The 19,339-nt window shown below is 36.4% G+C and overlaps 1 protein-coding gene across 1 annotated transcript in view; it reads right to left on the bottom strand.

Moving 5' to 3' along the window:
• LOC117172910 (protein unc-79 homolog) overlaps positions 1-19,339 on the bottom strand; it is a 600,505-nt gene that overhangs the window by 118,142 nt on the left and 463,024 nt on the right. Inside the window, exon 11 of the mRNA XM_033361204.1 lies at positions 19,078-19,131. Coding sequence (XP_033217095.1) covers positions 19,078-19,131 — 54 coding nt within the window. The remainder of the gene's footprint in view (positions 1-19,077; positions 19,132-19,339) is intronic.

Raw genomic sequence — 19,339 nt, 5'->3', positions numbered from 1 at the left:
ACAGATTTTGGAATGTGTATAGTGAAAAAAATGGCCATCAAATATAGTTTTTCATTAATAAAAAACGGGGGTTGCGAGTCTGATGACTAAAAATAATGCATGAATATGTGCTTTTCAATAGCAAGTGTTACCCACTTTGTTTCAGTAAAAAATTACGAATTGTATTCGAGAAATTTAATAAAATGTGTTTTTAGGGGTGAACTTCAAGGGTGGTTTTCACCCCTTAAATGGGCTTATGGGCACGTATAAAAAAATATGTGTCGAATATTTTTTGATGTTCTACAACATATCACAATTTCAAGAAAATCGGTGAGGTACACCTCGGGTACCCTCCTTGTTAGTCTACCAACCAACGCTTTGACGAGTACGTCATCCCTCAGGAAGAATGTTGTTGACCGTCGACTTCCGGAGGATTTGCGAGGTTCATTCTGTAGAGACGATTGCTGCGGACTTTACTAGTATTTTTCTGGTAAGATTCGATGTCAATTTTTTACTTAGTTTAGCGAAACTAACCCGACACGTGGCCCTTTTTGAGGTTACTTTAACATTAACATTTTAAAATTATGTTCTGAGTAAACCTTTTCCAAAAAAAAATTGTTTATTATGGCTCACTGGATACGTAAAAAAGTATTTTTTAAAAAAAAGATAGTGAAATCTTAACATTTTTAAATATGGCGGCGAGACATTTAAATTTGAAAAGAGGTTCTCGGTTGCATACATACGACATTTAAAGTGAATTTCCTCACTTCTTCTCGTTGAACTGAAAGAATTAAGCTTTAAGCGTTAATTTTAATCCTTTACTGTCAATTGACGTAAAAAACTTGGACAGTGTTGATGTAATACAGTGGCTACAAACAAGTGTGTAGGCACTCTTTAAAAATAACGGATGATTCATGTCTGGGCTGTCCATGCCTCTTCTCTGTCTTCTGAATGAGATACTTGTCAACCTCTTGACAATATTTACTACGACGAGAACTAGCTTACGTCAATAAAAACACGAAACGCAGCCAGCTGTCATCTTTAAATTGGATCTTCAACGAAAATAAAGATAAGTCTAAGCTTACATCTTAAAGTTTACATCTACAAATAAAATCTGTGACTACTTCTGTGAAACGCGAAAAAATAGATTATTTTTCGAAAAGCAAATTTCTTTTGACCTACGGTATGTATTTAAATGCTCGTGATTTCTTGATTCATCAACTTGACGTAATTAGTCCGGAAGTTGCTGGGTCAGAAAGTTTAAATTAATCGCAAATTTTTAAACATGATTTTGTATCGGACAAACTTCCTCAGATTAAGTTACCAGAGTTTTCTGGAGAATATAAAGATTGGAGAACCTTAGAGATTTATTTGATTCTCTTATCATTCAAAACGATTATTTATCTAATGTCACTAGATTGCACTATTTGAAAACTTCTTTAAAGGGTGACGCTGAAAATATATTAAAATATGTTCTTATTGCTGAAGCCAATTTCGTTGTAACTTGGGAGTCGCTAAAGACAAGATACAATAACAAAAGAGCACTTGTTACAGCTCATTTACAAGAATTCATTAATTTGCCTAATCTAACCAACAACTCTTTAGAAGATTTAAGAAAATTTCGCGATACTACAAATGAATCTCTAGCGGCTCTCAAAAACTTAAAACGCGAAACCCATTCATGGAGTGACTTATTAGTTTTTTTAATTACTAAGAAACTGGATAATGCGTCCTTGAAGGAATAAGAAATGCAGATTGGTGCTGACACTGATTATTCAACTTACAATGATCTAGATACATTTTTAGAGAAACGTATTCGCATTTTGGATGTTATTAAAATTTCGAAGGTCGGTTCGATTTCCTAAGAGAAGAGTAAATCAGGAGTCAAAAGCCACAATGCATCATCAATTTCTAAATGTTTATTTTGAAGAGAGAATCATTCACTTTTTAGACATGAAGATTTTTAAGCAATGTCTACTGAAAAGGAAAGAGAATTCGTGTTTCAAAAACACGTTTCTTTAAATTGTTTGTCTCCAGGTCATAGACCTCAACAATGCGCTAGTAAATACACTTGTGCAAAATGTCATCGAAAGCACAATACTCTTCTTCACTTTAACAACTGGAACTCAGCGAATGAATCGGTTGCTCTCACACAAGATAGTAACTTAGTGAGTCCTAACTTAAGCAATTCTCAAATTACTTCTACTTCACAAACTAATCAAAATGCTCCAGTAAATAACGATCAGCCTACGGTGATAAAGGGGGTTGCATCTTGTCCTTCAGAATAATAAATCTATTTGTCTTTTAAATAATTACGATAGGATTCCAGGTAGCACTTTACTTGCCATGGCAGTTCTTGAATTGAAGGCAGAAAATGATAGATATGAAAGTTTTCGAGCATTGATGGATCAAGGATCCAAATGTAGTTTTCTATCTGAAAGAGATTTGAAGATATTAAAACCAACTTGGCATAAAATTATTACCCAAGTTACAAGCGCTCATCTTGTTCAATTTAACTTCACACGCTCCTCCCAAATTGCCATATCAGGCAAATCTCAGGGAATTAAGAAATTTCAAATTAGCGGATCCCGATTTCTTTGAATCCAATAGAATAGATGTTATTTTGGCAGCAGATAGATTTGGATCCTGCCTACTATCTGGATTAAAAGAAGGTATTCTCAGTTCATTAATAGCCCAAAATAATCTTTTTGGATAGATATTATCAGGACCTATTCAACAGTCTGAAATAGGTCGTTCAATCTTAGCCTGCCATTGTACGGCTTCAGAACTACAAGATAATTAATCTGGTTTCTGGGAGGTGGAACAACCACTTTCCTCATCCTCTTTGGCTGAGGTTGAAATTCGCTGCGATGAGCATTTCGTTGCTAATTGTACTCGATTGCCTTCCGGTCAGTATATGATCAGATTACCCTTTCGAAATTGTCCTCCCATTGAAATCGGTAATTCCTTGGGTGGAGATAAAATTATATTTGAAAATAATCTAGCCCGTTTAAAAAATAAACCCGAACTTTAATCTGAATACTCGGCTTTTATGTCTGAATATAGACAATTAAACCATATGGAACTGGTTAAACATTTTACTAAATATGATTCTTCTCAGCCTGTATACCTACCTCATCATCCTATCATTCGAGATAGTAGTTCTACTACTCATGTACGTGTAGTCTTTTATGCCTCAAGCCTCACTTCTAATGGCTCTTCTTTAAACTCGCACTTGTATACTGGTCCGAAATTATTAACAGACTTAATTTCAATCATCTTACGTTGGCGCATGTCGCAATTTGTTTTTGTAGCTGACGTTGAAAAAATGTTCCGACAGATTAAAGTTGATCCACGTGACTGTGACTACCAGCGTGTCTTATGGAATTCACCAGAAGGTAATCTCGAAGCCTGGCGATTAACCACCGTCACATATGGAACAGTTTGTACCCCGTACCTGGCTAAAAGGGTTGTTAAACGATTGGCTAGTGATGAGGGATATGCTTTTCTTGAAGCAAAGGCTATTTTAGAAAACAACCTGTACGTTGATCTTCTCTTCGGCGCTGATACTGTTGAGAAAGCAAGTGAGTTGCGAGTACAGGTTTCACACCTGATGGAACTTGGAGGTTTTCATCTTAGAAAATGGGCCTCAAATAATGAGTCGTTGTTATCTGATTGTCCGCAAGGCGATCGTGAAAGAGCTTTTTATTTTTTTTCTGGGGAGGATATACAGCTGAAAGTTCTACGATTACATTGGGATCCTCCCTCTGATAATTTTAAAATTCGAGTAGAGACTCCAAGCATTGAACAACCTTCAAAAAGAAAAATACTTTCGGTAATAGGTAAACTGTACGATCCTTTAGGCTGGCTTTCACCGGTTATAATCGTGGCTAAACCAATGATGCAGGAATTGTGGATTCTCAAACTGGCTGGGACGTCTCCCTTCCTGATGATCTGACAAAAAAATAAGAACAATTTTTATAGTCAAATTTATAGGCTTGAAGAGATTCGAATCCGAAGATGGACAGGCCATCTCCAAACTAGCTCAGTGTATGAGTTGCATGGGTTTTCTGATGCTTCTGCGAGAGCCCATCCCGCCGTAATATACCTTCGCATTCTTTAGGAGAGTGGTGAGATACATTTGGTCCTATTGTTTGCTAAGACAAAAGTAGCACCGATTCTGCTAGTCACTATACCAAGATTAGAGCTATGTGGTGCTCAGTTACTGGCAAAGACATTAAATTATATTATAAATGTTATGGGGTTTCAAAATAGCCCATTATACTGTCACTCAGATTCAACTATAGTTCTAGCCTGGCTAAGCAAACATCCTACGACTTGGAAAAATTTTATTTCCAATCGAGTAGCTGAAATTTATCATTTGGTTCCAGAAGCCAAGTAAAGACATGTTTCAACTGCAGATAATCCTGCTGATTGCTCTTCCAGGGGTCTGTTACCAGAAAAGGTGCTGAAGCACCCCTTATGGTGGCGAGGACCACTTGGTGATCTCATAATTCCGTGAGTTGGCCTAAAACCATACCTCCACTTTCTGAAGAAAACTCGAAACTTCCGAAATAAAACAAGCATTTTGTTTTAGATAGTCTATTTACAGAAAATCGCTTTCGCAAGTGAAATTTGCACTTTAAACGAGCGAGAACCTATAACCTCTAATTCGACCTTGAAGGCTTTAAATCCATTCTTGGATATTTCAGGAGTTCTTCGCTTGGGAGGTCGCTTACAACATGCTCCGATCAGTTATGATGAGAAGTGCCCCAGAATCCTCCCAACTTGTCAAGTATCTCAGTTGATTGCCCGGCACGCTCATTTAAGATCTATGCAAAATGGTAATCAACTGACTTTATATACTCTACGTCAAGAATTCTGGATATTCAGAGGTCGAAATCTTGTAAAAAGGATTATTCGTCAATGTGTGACATGTGTTCGAGAGCGTGCCGCCATTGTTTAACAATTAATGGGCAGTTTACCTAACTATAGAACTACAAATTGTAGGTCTTTTACTCATACAGGAGTAGATTACGCAGGTCCGTTTCAAATCCGTTTCGCCCCAGGTAGAGGAAATAAAAGCTATAAGGGGTATGGTGCACTTTTTGTTTGCTGTGTTACCAGAGCGATTCATCTGGAACTTGTTTCGGATTATACGTCTAAAGGGTTTTGAGCGGCTCATCAGCGCTTTACATCTCATCGCGGTATGCCTGCTCATCTTTATAATGATATTGGCACGACTTTCCAGGGTGCTGATCGAGAGTTAAGACATAACCTAACACAATCACGTCGAGATCCTGATATGCTCAATAGTTTATTTACCGAAGGCACTTCTTGGAATTTTATCCCCCCTGCAGCTCCTCGTTTTGGAGATTTATGGGAGGCAGGTGTCAAGAGTTTAAAGCACCACTCACGTAGATGCGTAGGTTCTCACACCCTAACCTTTGAAGAATTCACGACGATTCTCACTCGAATTGAGGTTTGTCTTAATTCTCGACCTATAGGCCCACAATCTGATAATTCTGATGACTTTTCTTATCTTACACCAGGACATTTTTTAATAGGAGCTCCTCTTACGAGTCCTCCTGAACTCTCTGTTGAGCTGGTCCCTGAAAACAGATTAACTCGCTGGCAAATTGTTCAACGTATATCTGAAAAATCTGAAAAATGTCATTTAAATAATTTGCAAGTCTTTTACCTATCTATAAGAAACTTTGACCACAATTCATAAACATTCAAAAAAAAATTTCTAACTTTTGAAAATGCTCTCAAACTTTTAATTTCGGTTCGAAATATCTGATTAACGAACTTAGACTTTATTTTGGGGACACTCAGTGATGTATCAGTTGCGGACTCGATTGGATAAATCCTTCAAAAGTTAGCGTTGCTACAGCATTCAGGTAACCATACATACAGACATAAACGCAGGCATGAATGATATACATGGCAGTCTAAACCCGGGAGAATGCGGAGAGTTTTTGTTATCTCTCTCATAAATAATTGAAACAAATTAATTTTGCAAAAGTAATGGCAAATTCAAAATCCGCGATGCCTCAAATCATTAAAACTATATCTAGTTTATGTAGTTCGTGGCTAGAAAATCTTTTGGTCACAGAAGAGTTTCAAAAACTGAGTTGGCGTTGGCCTTGTTATTATACAACATTTTTCTATACGCCATATTGGGCACGCTATTGATATTTAAAAAAATAATAATAAGAATTATTGAAAATAGGTTCTTAAAACGTTTACAAGATATATAGGTGGCCAGATTGACCCGATTGATCAACATTTAGCGATATGTTTGCTTAGGAATCAAATCTAATGTTTTCCGTATTTTATAAGATATGTAATATTTTCCTATTCAATATTCTACATAATTTGAAGATAAAATTTTTTTTCACTGGTAAAAAAACGTTATTTTGATACTGTTTGCCGAAAAAATGTATAACTATTTTATTTAACAAAACCAATATATTTTCAACTGCTCATTATCTTAAGAACGGTTTTAAGGACAAGTTCACAAATTTTGATTTTTAAATATAAAAAACTTTGTCTTTCGAAGCTAGTTGAAGTGAAAATATTTAGTAAATTTGCTTGTCTAAAAAATTACGTTTTTTACAGAAACCGTAAAAGATACAACTTTTTTGCCGCGAGAAAGCAGATACGCCATGCAATTTTCTACAAAATAGTGTGTTAAAAAGTTGAATGTTCAAAACTGATTTTAAAGCTACCAGGTCCCAACTTGAGCGGTCTGAAGCGGCCAGGCCAATCTTATGCGGGGTTATAGAACCCGGAGTCTCAATTGATGCTTGTATGCGACATCGTGGTGTGACATTCTTGTACAAGAAAAAAAAACATGCATTGAATGCACAAAAAAGGAGCTATATACTAAATGATAAGCAAATGAAGTGATGCAATAAGTATAAAGGCAGAAAAAGCCATGCGTAAAATAGGATTAAAAAACTTACTTTTCGTTTGTGTTAGATGTTTGCCTTCAGGATCGTCTTCTCGAACGATTGATAAAGCCTGCATCTAAGGTTGCATCGGAGGGATTACTCGACCATTTTACTATTAATTTATAGTATATCATATCCACTATTTAGGTATTGCCTTCACCCTCCGGCCGTGCGCAGTATCCTTATAGAATTATCGGATTTTAGCGCCAATGTAGAATGATCAACACTTTCCAAAGATTCATATACACTCGCCGAGTCACCACCGATACTGTATGTCTTTCTTTTTGTTTCACTGCTACTCGTTCGACGTCTCCGCTATGCTACTGCTTGTTCGTTTTCTCTGATATGCTGTTGCTCTTATGTTGAATCTTCTATGCTACTATTCGTAAACTGTCTCTGGCTAGGGTAGGCGTCTGTTATGGCATCACTTATTCCAGTGAGATCTAATTGGCGCTCGTAACTGACTTGCGTGACGAAGCTGAGTGCGCAACTTTACTCTCAGGTTAATTGACTTTCCTTCAGGAAAGGTTGAGATCAACGATTTGAAGTCCGTTACCAAGCTGGATATCTTTACACAATTGGATAGGTAGGTTCATTATTATTATTATAGAAAATGGAATTAGTGTATGGTAAAAATGCCTGCAGGCAGAGAAAGAAGCTAAATTCTACGTTTCTAATTTAGAAATGGAGGAAGTGGGAGGGTTAGGAGAAGCAAAAGCGAACATCCACCTATATGGCCAGCGGAGGCTCACTCCCTACCCTACGTTTCACCACACGCTTGAGTAGTAGGGGCTTGCGAAAAGACTAATGCAGCGTAAAATTCAGTTTAGAAAAAAGACTTTCTTAACAGATAAGTTACAAGGTTAGGTATTTACCCAGAAATCGTTGTAAAGTAGAAGCGATCACTATATCTGCCAATAGATGTTATCGCTGCCAAAATACGGCGTCACAACTCGGTAGTAAACAGGTTTTAATTGATATCTTTACCATTAGATTCAATAAAAACCTAGCTGCTGTTTGTACTAATATATGATGCAACAAGCTTGTTCCTCAAAACAGCAAATCTTTAAAACAGTCTTCAAGCAACAGTAAATATTTAGTTTCATTCAACATAGTTAACATTTTATTTTAAAGAGGAGGGAAAGGAACTACTTTTTGAAAACTATTTTTGTCTCATTTATCAGACATTATGAATAATTCTTAAGGCAGGAACACCGTGAAACGCTCGCTTCAAATGTGCACAGGATATCTCCAAAGTTTCAATAATTTCTTATAATTTTTTATAATTAAAGAAAGGCTTTAAAAAACCTATGTCAAATTTCTTGAAACACTCAGCTCGCTTACACTTGCTCGTGACTAAGAACGACGTTCTGCTACTGCTTCAATTTGTGTCCTGTGAAAAGATTCAGTTACTCCTTGTAATTCGACTTTCCATTTCCAGTTTTTACCAATTGTAATATTCCTAAAGTTGATTTTTGAATATCAAATTGCCTTTTTATTTGAGGCGTAACGTAAGCTTTTTATCAATTTTTTCAAAATGAATGTGGAAGACGTAAAAATCATGTTTTTTTATTTATTCAAAGTTATTGGTTATTTTTAAAAAATGTGCATAAATGTAGAACATTTTTGGTTACTCTGTCTGTAATCGTCACCCAAAGTCAGAAATTTCAAGGATAAATAGGTACGTGTAAGAAAATTAGCCTTCATACGGAAAATTTCCCAAAAATGCCGATAAATTTCGACTTGCATATGCAATGAAAAATCGATTTTCTCCTACACAATTTTAACTGAAGTTCACTAAAACTGACTCAGACGTTAAGTACACCTTTCGCAATTTTGTAAGTTTGCAGTCTATCCTGAACTGCACAAGCTACGAGAGAAAATGACTTAACACGGATGCTGTACCTTAAGGTTTATTTAGAATAAAAAATATACCTTAATTTACATGTTAAATACTCGCTGTTCTGTATTAAGGAGCTTATAAGCTATAAATAAATGTAATAAAATATCTGTATATTGAGTAATAATGAACTTTATTAATAAAATTCTAAAATAAAGAAAAATCAATCTTTAAAAAATTGGCTTACAGTACCGGCCAGTAAAAATATCGTTAGTTAAATAAGGCAATAATCACAAACATATTGATTTGAGAGCTCTGGTATATTTGCACAAGCTTCATGAACCCAAATTTTACAACTTCTGCATTTATCCATTCTTCTCTATGAGTTTCAAGGCACAAAGGACAAATTGTCTCTTCCTGAATTTTTCCTTTCTTTCTATCATGTTGTCCTGAAAACAAAATTTTGCGTCGCTTAACTAAATCAGCATTCGCTGTATTAGCTTTTTTCTGTTTCAGTATATTTTTGAATGAAGAATTTGTGTAAATTTTACTCCTTTCTGCTTTACGACGACGTGCAGTAGCTCTCCTTTTTGAAGCATCCGGAACCGGTGACAATTTTAAAATTGTTGCTTCAAATTTGTCAAGCGATTGGCCGATGTCAGCTTAACCGTGAGACTCGGGTTGTTCTGAAATGACAATCTGAGGTTTGGAAAGAAAAAGAGGAGTGAGAGCACCTAGTTGACTAGAACTTGTAGGTGCCATTCCAGTGGCAGAGAAGGTAATCCTGTTAGTTCTGACTGTCCAGATGTTGAAGGTGTTGATTCTAGCAGTTGAGAAGATGGAAGAAATGACGCTGAATCTGAATAGTGTTCATGTCTGAACCAATAAAATCTAAATCGCCAAAGATGTTGCTATTATACGGGTGAATGACAGTGCATCGAAAGCCAGAAGTGCCAATATCGATTCGAGAAACTTTAGTAAAATCAGAAGCGACTAACCCTGCTATCTCGTACTCAGTAATTCTTATGCCAGGGTTAGATCGCATCCCCATGTGGCGTGCATCATTATAAGCCGATTTAAAAGTCATCATAAAGGTCCGGTCAAGCGGTTGTAGCTTGTAATTCTTATGAGGAGGAGTGCTCAACATATGTATATGATTTTTTCTAGAAAATTTAATAATATTTAAGTTTTTATGACTGGCGTGTCCAACAAGAATCAGAAGAACTGGGTCCTATTCTGAGGGATTTGAATATTTTACGAAGTGTTTCATCCATTTCAAAAATTACTCGGCATTCATCCAGCCATTTGGCTGAGCTTCACCTACACTTTCATTCGGTAAATTGATCATGAGTCGATCATTCATTCGGGAATGTGGAAACATGAAGAAGGGTGATATGAACTGGCCTCCAGCGCTTATTGAAAAAAGCACAGTCACATTTTTTCCACGCTCTGCAGATGTAAGCTTGACTACTTGTTTTTGTTTTTTAGTAGCTAAAAATTTAGCATACTTTTGAACAATGCTGACGCCAGTCTTATCGCAGTTCCATATTTTATAGGAGCTGAAAAGGAACTTTAGCATCAAACTCTTTAGGCTTTGAAAAAACCGTTCTACTTGAGGTCGATTAAAACCGACTGCTCTCATCAAACTGGTGGATTCAGCGGTCCGCAATGATAAATCGTCATGTCTTTTCATAAAAGAATAATAGTAATTCTTACCTGCACACTTCTTTTCTTTATTGAATTAATGAGGTAATTTTTAATTCTCAGCAAGTTGTAAAGATAATTGGAGAAATTCTCGTCTGTTCAAAGGCATTAGCCTATTTGTCAAATCTTTGACATGGTCTACCAATATTTTTTCATGTTCGGATGAGAAAGTTTTGTGAAAATGTCCCATAACTGGCTTAAAGGTGACCTCTTTATTTTTTGTAATAGCACTAATTTTGTCACTCAGTGTAGTTCTTGGTACCTGATAAAGATCTACGGCTTGACGTGCACTCATTTTATTACTGAGCATCTTCGTCACAGCTTTGTGCATATTTTTTGGATCCCAAGTTTCCTTATTTTCTTTCGTGTCTCCATCATTTTTATTGCTTGGCATCATAATGTACTTATAAGCAAGGAAATGTAGTCAGTAATAAACTTTTAATAGTGGCCGGTACTGGAGGAAAATTTTGGGGCCGATACTATAGGAAACGGTTTATATTATTATTCACAATAGTGACAAATACTGGACACTCAAAATGTAATTAAACCATATTTTTTTAAAAGCAACACAATTTAACAATACATACCAGGTTTTACTTGATTGTAACTCATTCGCAAAATTTCAGAAATCAATCATAAAACTTTTGTTGTGTAACTTACGCTCACGATGCGCGATAGTAATCTTTGCACATAGAGTGAACCAGTCGCGACAGTTTGGTCGCGATAGGGACAAATACTCGTGATCACGTAGTAAACAAACTGCAAAGGCTTTATCAGCGCTATCTATTGTAAAATTTTAGAAATAACAACTGGCCGGTACTGAATGGCGGCCGGTACTGTAGTACTTTCCCCTAATCATTAGTAAGGCCCCTTGACGTGTACAGTCGTATACTGCGCAGTGGCGGTTTTGCCCAAAGAACCTGGCCGTAAGACGAAAAATGGCATGTCAGAATCTCGCATTTTGAGTGACACATTATCATTTGCATGGCATTGATCAACGCTAGTTAGAAGGGAAAGCAATTATTTTTTCGTATTTCAGGCGTTTACACGCTCGCGCTCACATCGTCGATCGATCGCTATCAAAATCAATATTTATCAAGTGCACGTGGATTTCTGTAAAAGTGCCTGTTTTAAATTCGGACAAATGAAGTGCGAGACTGACGGATTTAGTTTATTAATTTGCACTACTATCAAGTAATATTCCTATTTGTTAATTGAAAACTTAAACATAACCTTATCCCACTCTGGAAGATTTGACAGTCCTTGAATGTTCTAAATTGGTACAAAAAAATCGCCATTTTCGAAAAATTCTAGAACCCTTCAGTTTCAAACGATTTTGATCCACAAGGTCGCATTTTTCTATATTACTCCAACTTTAATTTAAAAACTTTTCCTAATGCCTTTACGTAATTACAGCGTGTGTACGGAGCATTAGGCACTTGCAATTTAAAAAAAAATGAGGACATTTTCCGGATTCCACTGTAATGTCAATTGGATAATGTAGAGGATCTACGACGTCGCATTTTGTTCGTCTTGATGCGAGGCTTTCACCCCGTTAATATATTTTTCGATTTCATCCACTACAAGCTGAGATATGCGAATTTTAAAATGACACTTTTTCGAAAATATCCCATATTGATACCCCAAGATCTTTTTTCTGGCATAACCGATTTTCACGAAAATTGCACAAAATAATCGTCAAACATCCATAAACAAAACAGAAAAATACCTGAAAGGTGTTTGAACCTCGTTCCGCAGATATGAATTTTTCTTTTGGTGCTTTCTCTGTGTTGCGTCGCAGGCTAGCCGCCGACCGGCCTGCATAGTAGTGTGGTGGCGCCACATAATGGACTTATTGTCACCAGTTCTCCGAAAAAAACCTCGAAATTCGAAATACATGCACACGTAATTATACGTTTCGTCTCTTAGGTTTGTATTGTAAAACTTGTTTTGTCAAAAATAGCGAGGAAATTAATTCAAAAATTTTAGGAAGTTTTAAAACAATTTGTTTGTTTGGAGAATTGTCAATAAGATTATTCTTCAGTACTTTCTTTGGGTGAGAATCAGCGAATCAGGCTATCTTGGTAAAGCTGAATGCTTTTCAGATTTTCACTTTTTTTTGAGAATGTTATCAATTTTAAAGATGCTGTGTTTAACGTTTGTGCAGTTCAAAGTACTGCGTAATGAAAATAAGTTCTTTAGCAGTTTGATTTATATATTGTGTTGAAGAAGTTTTTGTCAAAAGTTCACTCTAAAGTTAATAAATGATTTTGTGTGTCAGTGATCTATACTTGAGAGTAATAACGAATTATATTTAAAAATTTTAGATTTAATTCGGATGGACGTATGAAGAAAGCGTGATATGTTACTAAGAAATGTATATTAATTACTGATAAAGTTACTTTTAGAAGACTGATAAGCAAGGTAAAATCCAATTTTATGTTAGTTCCATGATTTTCTTGACAGGAAAACTGCATGAAAAATACTGAAAGCTGACAAAAATCGTTCGTGAGTGTGTTGTAAATATAAAGAGTTATTATAAATAAATAAATATCATTGAACTGTTCCTTATCAAATCTCTTAAGAATTTACATATATACATTTTATCAGATGATTTTCTCTCATGTTATATTAGTTATAGGTACCTCTGAAATATCAGATACTTGATAAAAGCGAAAGTTTTTAAAACTGTCATTTAAAAAAAGGCGTACATTTTATTTTAATCTAATTGAACTCCGTAAAAGGAAATTAATTATTAAGTATACACTTGTTTATTTCAATATTTTTGATTTTAGATTAGATAACTAGATTTTTGGAACTTCGTCCAATCTAGAAAAGCATTAAGTAAGGTCACTGACACGCAAAATCATTTATTAACTTCGCTTAATTGAACTCATTGGTCATCTTAAGGACTGAATGGACACTTAAATAAAAAAAAAATTTAAATCAAGATTTAACCTAATTGTCATTAATTATTTATATATGAATCAACACATCTCTGCAATGCCTAATCACATAAAAATATTTTCTCTGAACTGAAAATGATGAAAATGTGTATGTGAATGATATTCATCATGGAAAATTACTAAATATTGTCGATTATTAAATAATTATAAACATTTTTATCAATAATTAATTGAAGTTTGTGTATTTGAAAGCAATATAGGTGATTGAGAATCACAACCAATTGTAAGAATAAAATATTTTCAGTACTGTTATTATTAATATAAACTTATTTCCTGATGAATATTAGATTGAATCTTGAACTCAATATTTGTATTTCAGTATAATTGGATTAATTATGATGCTGAACGACTTTGTTTTAAATCTTTGTTTAATAAAGAGATAAAAAGATGTTTTTATTGAAATCAGCATGTTTAACATTGTATTCATTTAAGTAATAAATAACACAGAATCAAATTTTAATATGTTGCCTCAAGTTCTTTTAAGGCGTATAACGTAGAATAATTCTCAAAAACAGAACCAATGTATATTGAACTCTTCAAAACTAGATTGAAATATTTGACGACACAGAAAGTTTAAAAAAAGTAATTATTCAATTAATTGTTTTGGATTTAAAAAGATTTTGAACCTTGAATTATCGGACAATAAGTTTTATCCAAGACATCCTAACGCGTTCCGTTAGCAGAATTGGTTAGGGCATTAGGCGTTTGGTAAATACTCAGTGCGTGCGTTCTCGGGTTCGTTTCTTAGCACTTGCGGATTTTTCAGTGCACTATGCTTTAGCGTCATAATGAACAAATTCTATGAATAATATGTCTAAAAAATAACTGCGAATATCCTTAGTATTTATATCACAGATATTATTTTATTTTTTCCTGATAAGTAACAAAACTTATTTTTAATCATCCATATTGATGTGAGATTATAGACAACCTGCTTTGATGCCAAAAGTCCTACAGTAGTAGTTTGAGTTCTAAAAGAGGGTCTATTTTATATTAAATACAGACTCTACTTTGACGCTAAAAGTGCAAAAACGGCCGATTACGGACATTGTTAGCGTCAAAGCATGGTCTAAATTACATTGAAATCGCTGCTTATTTAGAACCTACTTTACAGCTTCCAGCCTCTTCTAAGGTAGGAGTTACGGCTTCCAACTAGGGCCTAAATTACGACTCAAGAACATTATCCCAAAAACAATGAAAATCTGAAAAGCATTCAGCTTTACGAAGATAGCCTGATCCACTGATTCTGACCCAACGAAAGTACTGAAGAATAATCTTAACGCCAATTCCCCAAAAAACGAAAATGTTTTAAAACGTCCTGAAATTTTTGCATTGATTTCCTCTCTATTTTTGACCAAGTACTTTTGTGTTTTGTTTAGGGATGTTTAAAGATTATTTTGTGCAATTTTCGTGAAAATCGGCGTTGTCAGAAAAAAGATCTTTGGGGTATCAATATTGGATATTTTCGAAAAAGCGTCATTTTAAAATTCGCATATCTCAGCTTGTAGTCTTTTGTTCAAAAAATTGCAAGTTCCTAAAGCTCCGCACACACTCTGTAATTACGTAAACGCATTAGGACAAGTTTCTAAATTAAAGTTGGAGTAATAGAGAAAAAATTCGACCTTGTGGTTCCAAATTGATTAAGACAGAAGTGTTCTAGAATTTTTCGAAAATGGCGCTTTTTTTCTCAAAAAATCGAAATTCCAAGGGCTGTCTAATTTTACCATTTTCACCAAATGTTCTGAAACTTAGTGAATCGTCTTCTTTTATAAAGTACTTTCACATAAAAAATCGGCGGTGAAATCCGTGACATGGTGGAGATGTCTAGAACGGTGACTCTGGGATACCGGCGACTTTTCAGAGCACACAGCCTGATCGTTGCATCCGGGGCCGTACAAGGATGGACGAACCCCTTTCCCTAGCTTCTCATGGAAACAACAATGGCAATGCCAAACATATTTTTAGTAAGTACGGTTCAAAACAACGGAACTCCAGCCGATAATGGGTCGGCCAACAATGCCGACCACTCTAGAGCTGGGCCCTGAAGTGTGGCCCCTGAACGGGGTTACATGGCACGGCTGCATGCTCTGTGTTGCTAGAAACACCAGGAGCTATCGCACTTTTCGCCTCAACTTCTGCGAAACCATGTCGAACTACTCCAAAAAAGGGGCTATGTAAGCGGAACGCCTACTCTACCACAGCTAGAACAAGCCGGCAGCAGAGGAAGAGAGTCGACACTAAGACCAACCGCGGTCAGGAATCCTATAGAGGAAGAGCGATGCTTTATGACCCGGAGAAACATCAACACCAAGGTTTCCCTCAAACCTAAAGATCTGACTGAAAAGGATGACAAGCTTCGTGGACATTTTTCCGAAGAATCAGACCTCTGGGCTATCAATAATTGTATGCATAATGCAGCGAGAGGTTTGGCCGATGCAAATCATAAAACAAAACCAACGGTTGATAATAAGACCAAAAGACGAATGCATCAACTTGCCATAAATATAGGCTGGGCAAGACAGTACGCGTGACGTATTTAGTGTGTGAGTGACTACATCACATCCGGCAGGAATCTCACCGGCAAGGTTCGAAAGTTCGCGCGCGAACTCCGGACCCGTTATCATACACTTAACAAGCAAAAGCTGCAGACTATCACTCAGCATATTGTTGAGAGAATACGGATACTATCTAACGCTAAGAAAAGTGTAGAGCGGAGGAAGAGGTAGGTCAGAAAAAATCAACAGTTTCTCTCTGATCGATCTCGACTCTTCCAAGACTCTCCAGTTACTGTCGATCACCCACCCAAACCAGAGAAGGTCGAAATATTTTTGAGAGAAGTCTACGATGTTCAGCATAGACTGGACGAAGACTCAGAAAATATAAATAGCTTCAAGGAGCTGTGTGATGTCCTCATAACACCTGGTGAAGAATGCCCACCCATCACTACCGAGAAAGTGAAAAAAGTATTAAGAGGGATGAAGAACTAATCCTCTCCGGGACCAGATTATATCAAGACCTTCTGGTGGAAGAAGTTTCCTTCAACCCATCAGCATTTGGTCCGTATTTTTAACTCATATTTTAAGTCGGAAGAGCCGATTCCGGAGTGGTTGCACTCCTGCCGAAAATAGGCAACTTAGCTGATCCGCAGAATGACAGGCCAATCACTTGTCTAAACACACTGTATAAGATATTGTGACGGTGGTTTATTTCACCCTTCGCAATGCCAGATCGTATAATGTGAGATATACGTATATGTATATGCGTACACGCGTACATATACGTATATCAATTACATATGTTAAATGGGCGCCAGCCAGGCCCAATAAAAATCGAAGAAATTAGCCCGGCAAAATAGGTGAATCTCGAATTCGCTAGAATCTGAAAACAATGGAAGAAAACAGGGAAAAGAAGCCAGGAAAATTTCAGAAGAGGCTCTGGAAAATCTCAATGGGTGGTTCTTAATATCGCAACGGCCATCACTAAATTCAACACGTTAATCAATTCAATCTTTATTCAAACAATTCAGTCCTCCTACACCTTTTATTGATTTTGCATACTTAAGCTCGATAACTACCCGAAATGAAGGGGCCAAGCGAGGCAATAAATTCGTGAATGGATTTGTAGCTATAAACTGCCATTGCGTCGCTCGCCGGTTGTAATTAAAGATTTACCTTATCGATATTTGCCCTTGATGATCAAAAAAAATTCCTCTGAAAATTCTATGAATTTCCAAGAAAATCCAATTTCCTTTCTTTTTCGTGTACGTATACGTATATCTAATCTTACAAAATGATTAATTTTCGTGACGCGTGCTCTCGGACGGTGACCAGGAACGTAATTGAGAAAATTAATTGGGCCTGTGCAACGGACCTAGAGCGTCAACTCAACGGGTTTCTCGCGTCAGGGCGCGTTCACAGAACCTCAAGCCGCAACGCACTACCGGAGAAACTCGGAACTACTAATCCTTACCATCTCAGAGTCAATTCCACACTGATTTTCTTAATAAATTGTTAAATAACAGTACAATCCACAATAACTATTAGTATTAAGTGAGATTCTCTGGTTTCCAAAACAAAACGGCCTGGAAGTGAAGTGATTCTTGAAATATGTCAAAGTTCCTGAGTTTTAGCAATTGGCGGGAAAATTTGAAATTACGAAAGCATTAATATAAATTTTTCATAAATATCACTAGATAAGGTTTATTAAAAATGATTAATAATTGAAAAAAGACTAAATTAGGTACTTTAACGCTTGTTGAGGAATCATTAACTTATTTCAAGAATTTATTTTTCGCTCGGCACAGAGATGGAACAAACATGAATCACAGCGCCACTCTCGTGATAATTCCAGAACTAAAATTAATAATTGAATAAAAGTACGTTTGGTAATCGTTTCATAAACAAAATATTAAACTGATATCGAAACTAAAGTTTGAACGTGCTTAAATACAGCGCGCCTAGTGGATAAACTGTGAACTGCTCTCTTATAACTAAAATATAAACTATTTTCAATAACCTAACATCATTTACCGATTTTACATTTTATAACCTTCCGGTAGTCGCTCGTTGCATAGTCGAATCTCGAAGTTGACGTCCAAATGATTTTCCATCCGAAGACAGAAGAGACCCCACTTGCCAAGTTTCCGATCGTTGGTTTTAAATCTTCCCCAATGTTCGTGCATTTTGAATCAATGTGACGTAGTGGGGTCAGGGTAGCGTTTGGTGGTGCGACAACTCCCTGGTATGATATTTGCAGTGTTGTCAAGATGGCGACGTACTGCGAGAGTTTTGATTGGACCAAACTGGGCTCTGACCATATTCGGTAACTGTAGTGGTATAGTTACTGGACTGGTGCTAGGTGGCCATACTATGGAATGGCAGTTGTAGTGGTGACGTCAGACCTCGGCGAGAAAATGGAAAGAGAAAACTGTGAATTCTCAACCGAGTGAAGAACGTTCCCATGATAAGAAGTTGAGGCCCGCCCTCTCGTGCTGAGATCGGAAACGAGAGGCACAAGATGGCGGCAATGTGGTTGGTAATAAGTCATTAACCCTGGTCATTTGTAAATTCGACAAACCCTTGGAAGTGACAGCTCATCCCCTAAGTCTGTGGCGTTGTTATCGTTCTCAGAGATTTGAATGTGGTGGATAAGCCATGCAACAAACGTTCGGAAGGTATAAATAAACAGTTAACAACTCTTGATGAGTGCCCTGTGGTCGAGACTTCCGTTCTTGGCCGTGGTCATGTCGTTCGCGAATCATTAAAGAACTCCCCTTTTAAAAGTGACAGGTCAATAAAATTTGCCCTGTCACAACTCCCCCCTACTTAAATCAGAGCTCAAGGTTTTTTTTATCTTTACCATTCGGCAAGCGACCCACACGACCAAAGCCTCGGTTTACCTCTCCAAGTGCACTCATCAAATCTCCATTAGAAAAGTAAAGTAAAGGAAAGGAAACAAGGAGAAATCATAATAGCTCATAGTAAAATAAAAGTAAATTAAATTAAAATAAAAATAAGAAGTTAGAGAAAGCGTGAAGCGTAGGGATGGTTTAAGAATGTTAGGATTAGAGCGAAGGAGTGTTAATGTCCCGACGCTTCTTGCACCAGGTATAAATTCATAAAATGGTTACCTTAATTCTGGCAGGAACTCGGGCCCTCCAAGTTCGGCTGGTCTCATGAGTTAACTACTCCGATCGGGCAAAAACAAAAAAAAAAGATTGTTTTGATCGATGGGATTTCGGTCTACAATGCACTATAGTATCCCAATTAATTGATATATTAACGAACAATCAGGTCTTAAATGGACGCATGTTATACAGTTACAGGTTATTTAAATTATAAATACAATGGCGTTTAAAACCGTTTCAAAGAATATATTATTAATAATTGTAT

The sequence above is a fragment of the Belonocnema kinseyi genome, chromosome 5, assembly GCF_010883055.1.
Source record: "Belonocnema kinseyi isolate 2016_QV_RU_SX_M_011 chromosome 5, B_treatae_v1, whole genome shotgun sequence".
Lineage (NCBI taxonomy): Eukaryota > Metazoa > Arthropoda > Insecta > Hymenoptera > Cynipidae > Belonocnema > Belonocnema kinseyi.
This window is presented reverse-complemented; position numbering and strand designations above follow the sequence as displayed.